This window comes from Helianthus annuus, chromosome 5 (assembly GCF_002127325.2).
Source record: "Helianthus annuus cultivar XRQ/B chromosome 5, HanXRQr2.0-SUNRISE, whole genome shotgun sequence".
Taxonomy (NCBI): Eukaryota; Viridiplantae; Streptophyta; class Magnoliopsida; order Asterales; family Asteraceae; genus Helianthus; species Helianthus annuus.
This window is the reverse complement of record NC_035437.2, coordinates 140835691-140841115: the sequence shown is the minus strand read 5'-3', so window position 1 is coordinate 140841115 and position 5425 is coordinate 140835691. Positions and strand designations below refer to the sequence as shown.

At 35.6% G+C, this 5425-nt stretch overlaps 1 protein-coding gene across 1 annotated transcript; it reads left to right on the top strand.

Annotated features, from left to right (window-relative positions):
- The first annotated feature begins 532 nt into the window (after positions 1-532).
- On the top strand, positions 533-1033 carry LOC110901891 (serpin-ZX). The gene has a single exon (XM_022148652.1). The coding sequence runs from the start codon at positions 548-550 to the stop codon at positions 1031-1033; it is 486 nt and encodes a 161-aa protein (XP_022004344.1). The 5' UTR covers positions 533-547.
- The last annotated feature ends 4392 nt before the right edge of the window (positions 1034-5425 follow it).

Genomic DNA, 5425 nt, shown 5'->3' with positions numbered 1-5425 from the left:
CTCTTGTCTCTTAATGAGAGGTCTTAGGTTCAATCCCAAGCAACGATGAATTATTTGTAAATATAGGAGTTTGGGAGAGTAACGTTAGCCATTCAAAAAAAAGTAAGTTCAAATTTAGTACTAATATATTTTTTGTATGAGAAGTGTTATAGAACTTGCTCATATGTTATACCAAAAAGGGTTTTATTGACGGAACATGAAAAAGAAAAAAAAATCTTTAGATCACATGGTATGGAGGGGCTTGAAAGGAGAGCGTGGAGCGATACGTGACAACTACGTCAGCATGGTAGCGTAGAGAAAAAAACATGAGGTGGGAAAGTGACATGGAAGAGAATAAAAAAAATACCTAAACTACACCCACCAATTAAGAGACTCTATCTCACCCACATATTTGCCCTCACGCTGGTGGAAATTCTCAAGCCCTACCCACAACACCGTCGTCCACGCCATAAGCAGGGTAGGGGCTTTCATGCCCTTTTTGCACGCCCACACGGACCGGATGGTGTCAGGTGGGTGCAACAATTACGAAGATAAACGTCAGTTCACAATGTACTTTTTCCTCCCAGATGCAAAAGACGGGTTGCAATCTTTAATAGGGAGAATAGATTCGACAAGTGATTTTTTTTACCGTCACATTCCACACCAAAAAGTAGAAGTCGGAAAGTTTTTAATACCAAAATTTAAGATCACATTCGACTTTGAAGCTTCCCAAACGTTGAAAGAATTAGGGCTTGTATTGCCTTTCGAAAATTTGCCTTTCAAAGATGGAGATGGTTTTCCTGAAATGGTAGACTCGTCTCTTGGTAAAAAACTTTATGTTTCGAGCATTCATCATAAATCTTTCCTGGAGATGAATGAATACGGTACAGAAGCTGCAGCGGTATCTAGAAAAAAAATGGAGCTTTTAAGTAGCCGCTATATGCCCAAGAAGGTGGATTTTGTGGCAGATCACCCGTTTTTGTTTGTGATTAGAGAAGATGTGACTGGAGTATTGTTGTTTATGGGACAGGTGATTAACCCTAGTATTGATTGAAAAGGCAGCTAAAATCTCTAGTTTATTTCAGGTTAAACCATTTTTATTTTTATTTTATTATTATTATTTTTTCTTTTTTTGTGTTTGCTATTGATTTTTGGGGTAAAACTGTTACATCTTGGGCCATTTAATTCGCGCAATTTATTTATTTGTTTTTTCATTGTCATTCTACTACAAATAAAGTGGTCCACAAGCAATCGGTTATAAAGCTTTGGGGCCTAACCCATATCTTTGGTTGAGTGAGAATTAAGCATATCAATTTAAGTTGTTAAAGTTATTCAAATAATCTTTATTCATTTGGTTAACTGGCCTTTTAGAGCCGATATATAGAAGAGATAAATTAAGAGGATATTTCGGAAATACGAGACTTAAACCACCCGTAGACCGTAGTGGTGAGAAATCGGGGCATTTTTTTGGCCCAAAACGCCCAAACACGCCCGAGCTCGGCTCCCGTGGGCGTTTTTTTGCGAAAAATTGTTTGGAGCGTGGAATGAAGCAGCCCGGATAAGGGATTCCATTGATCAATCACATCTAACCTCTCCTTCTTTGGCCAAATCAATTTTTTTATAGTTCTTTTTTTTTTTACTTTGTTAATTCTTTACACACCTTTAACATAATGTTATATCCCCACTACACCCATTTTAGAAAAACGCTCCTTTGCTGACTAGGACGACACGTGACGGACAACGCCCAAAGGTGGGATACTATTTACCCCAACCACTACGTATGGTCTTAACTAAGTCTATAATCAATTATTGCAGTGAAGTGAAGAGGCTGAACCTTACTTGAGCTGGCATCTAGTATATATAGTCTGGAACTAATAAAGCTTCTTTGATTTGAGAATATTTTGTGCAATTCTTAATTGGTTATAAGCTTCGTGATTTGTGCTCATTTATGTGTTTTGTGCTAGCTTTGCAATTAGTTTTTTGAAAAATCATGGCGCCAGACTATCAAAATACAATATTTTACATTACATAAAAAAATTAAAAAAAATAATATTTACATTACGAAGTGAAAAAATAAAGGGTACCAAGGACCTGTATGGCGTATGAAAGATACATCCCTACTTGTGGTGTGGCTAACTTTAGGTGGTGAGTAATTAAGACAATGAATATGGGAGCCTAGGGGTGTGTAGAATTCATTTTAAATTTGAAAAATTTAAAATTCGTTTAAAGTCGATTCGATTATGAAGAATTCGTTTTGATTATAAGAATTCGAATTCGATTCAATTCGAGTCAAGTAAATCGAATACGAATCGAATACGAATTTGTAATTTCAAATTCGATCCGATTTGAAATTCGAATAAAAATTATACATTTTTATTTATTATTTTTATATATAATACATATATAATTTTTATTAGGCTATATTATAAATTTATAATTTCAAATTCGATTCGATTCCAAGTACTAAAATTACCCGTTACCAAACCAACTAAATGGCACATTACTAAAACCTAAGTAACAAATCTATCTATAGATTTCTAAGCGTAAAAATATTAACCTGTAATGTGGAGTGGTTATTACCGGCTTCTCGTTTTAAATTTTAGACTTGTGGTTCTTTATTTAAAACTTTTTAGGTGATATCGTGCTTTATAGCTGCTTTAAAATTTATGTTCCATTTTGAAAGTTTTTAACATGTTTTTAAAGAATTTGAATTAAATAGAATTTATTCGAATTCGATATCGAATTCGAATTTTTAATCGAATACCAATCGAATACGAATTGGGTTTTTTATTCGAATACGAATTCGAATCGAATTCGGTAGGTTTTAATCGAATTCAAATCGAATACGAATTCAAGGAAAAATTAAAATTATTCGAATAATTCGATTCGAATAATTCAAAAATTCGATATTCGATTCGATGAACACCCCTATGGGAGCCTATATGACACATTAAATAGTAAGTTCAAATTTAGTACTAAGAAATTTATTGTATGGGAAGTGTTATAGAACTTGCTCATATGTTATACCAAAATGGGTTTTATGACATGAAAGAGAATAAAAAAATTAAAGAAAAAAAAACATCAACCAAACAAAAGATGTAAGTGCAGTTCCTGCCGGGTAACTGTCGCTTATCAGTTCTGGTCAACCAAAGCAGAAGTCCAAGTTAAAGTCAACCATAACGAAGAATTCAAGACCTCATGAAGACCTGCATTGATCAAGGGGGAGTTGTTAATGCACTTTGGGTGAAAAGTGCATGGCTTCCAATATTTAGGGTCTTTATTGAACAAGTGTCCAAACTTAGTCCCTAAGAAGTTCCTAGGGAGAATTTGTCCCTAAGAAGTTCCTAGGGACAACTTGTCCAAGGTTTGGAAGAGTTTTTGTTAGTCAGAGTTTTGTTCCCTAAGAAGTTCCTAGGGAGAATTTGTCCCTAAGAAGTTCCTAGGGACAACTTGTCCAAGTTTTGAAAGAGTTTTTGTTAATCAGAGTTTTGTTCCCTAAGAAGTTCCTAGGGAGAATTTGTCCCTAAGAAGTTCCTAGAGACAACTTGTCCAAGTTTTGGGAAAACTTTTGTCTGAGTTTTGGTGGAGAATTGGTTTGTCCGAGGTTTAGTCCTAGCCTATATATATGTGTGTATTGTGTAGATTAGGGCAACGATTTAGAGAAAGCTTTGTGCAACTCTTGAAGCTTTGTGCACCTCTCCCACTTGTTCATCCTCCTGGTGAGAATTCTAGAGAGAGAGACTATGTGTTAGTGAGAGAAAGCTAGGGTTTATATCTTTGTGATCTAAACCAGCTTGTAGATGATGTATACTCCTTTGGTTTGTGTAATCTGTGATGACTGATTCATCAATAAAGAGTTCATCTTCTACATATTTCTATCTTGTTCTTCATATTTTGTTCTTCATGTCTTGAATCAAGTGCAATGTTTGATGTTCGTCATCGATCCGGTGCTTTCACAGTGGTATCAGAGCCTGGTTACCGATTCAGAATGGTCTAACCGCCTTCTGAATCACCATTGCTCTTGATTTGATGTTTGTTTCCGCCAAACATCTTGAAGACTTGAAGATTTTGAAGAAAAGTTGAAGAAAATCAAGCTGTTCGTGGTTATTTTGTTCTCCAAGTTGTTGCAAATATGAGGTTTGATCCAAAAATTTCTTTGTCCGAGTTTTTCTTAGTGTTAAACTTGTCTGAGTTTAAAACTCTGTGTTTGTGTCTCCGGGGTATTGTTGAACCAGTGTGAAGTCACATTGGGGAAATAGTCCGGAGATTGGTTCTTCTGAGTTTTGAGAAACTCTTACCTTGTTCTGAGTTTCAAATCTCAACTCTTGTCCGATTTTAGCTTCAGTCCGAGATTTTTTGGCTCCAGACTTGATGACATTTTATGTCCGAGTTTTATTTTTAGGTGTCTGAGTTTTTTAAAAAAAAACTTCATATGTGGTCCGAGTTTGTTAACAATGGTCCGAGTTTCATTGTTTGCATTGAAGTCCGAGTTAACCAGTTCTTTGGTCCGAGTTTCTCCATAATCGGTCAGAGTTTCTGTGTTCTTTTAAACAATGTTGATAGTCCGACTTTTGTTTAAAATGCTATAAGAATGTATGAGTTTTCTAAACAAGTCCGAGCTTTTAAACAATTTGTCCGAGTTTCTTTTCTGAGTTTTAAAGGTCCCGAATTTTTTACCCACTTTAAAGGTCCGACTTTTAGATATTATTGTCAAAATGTCTGAGTTTGTGAGCCTGTTGTCTCAGAGTTTTAGGAACTCAAAAGGTCAGAGTTTTAGGAACTCAAAAGGTCAGAGTTTTAGGAAGAATTTTGAGTCCGAGTTAAAAAAAAAAAAAAAAATTCCGAGTTTTAGTCCGAATTTTGAGTCCGAGTTTTGGTTACTCCGAGTTTTTGTCCGAGTTTTGCAAAAAAAAAAAAAAATTCCGAGTTTTAGTCCGAATTTTGAGTCCGAGTTTTGGTTACTCCGAGTTTTTGTCCGAGTTTTGCAAAAAAAAAAAAAATCCGAATTTTACAAGTATAGTCCGAATTTTGGCCTCAATTTTCAAGATTCTTTTTAAACTCTGAGATTCGCTTCGCTTGGTCCAAGAACATTTGTTGTCCGCAGAGTTTCCTTTATTTCCTTGCTTGTTTCGAATTCCTTTGTACTCTAAATACTGCTCAGATGATCTGATCCAAGGTTTCAAGAGCTTTCGGGTTTTACGAGTTCCGAATTTTCTAGAATTCCGGGTTACCTGGGGTACCGGATTTTTAACTAAGTTTAAAAGCTTGTGTAGTTCGGAAGTTTCGAGTTGTGCATGTTCCGAGTTTTTCTAGTTATTCCGGGTTACCTGGGGTACCGGATAACTAACTAAGAGTCTTAATTATGCGTAGTTTGAAGACTTGAGGTCGGTTTCGGATTATCGAAAAGTTTTATGGTACTTATGTTGTCCGGATCAAGTGAGGAGGT

What these genes read in the sequence shown, in the direction of transcription:
- LOC110901891 (XM_022148652.1), top strand. Translation starts at nt 548, where the DNA reads ATGTACTTTTTCCTCCCAGATGCAAAAGACGGGTTGCAATCTTTAATA.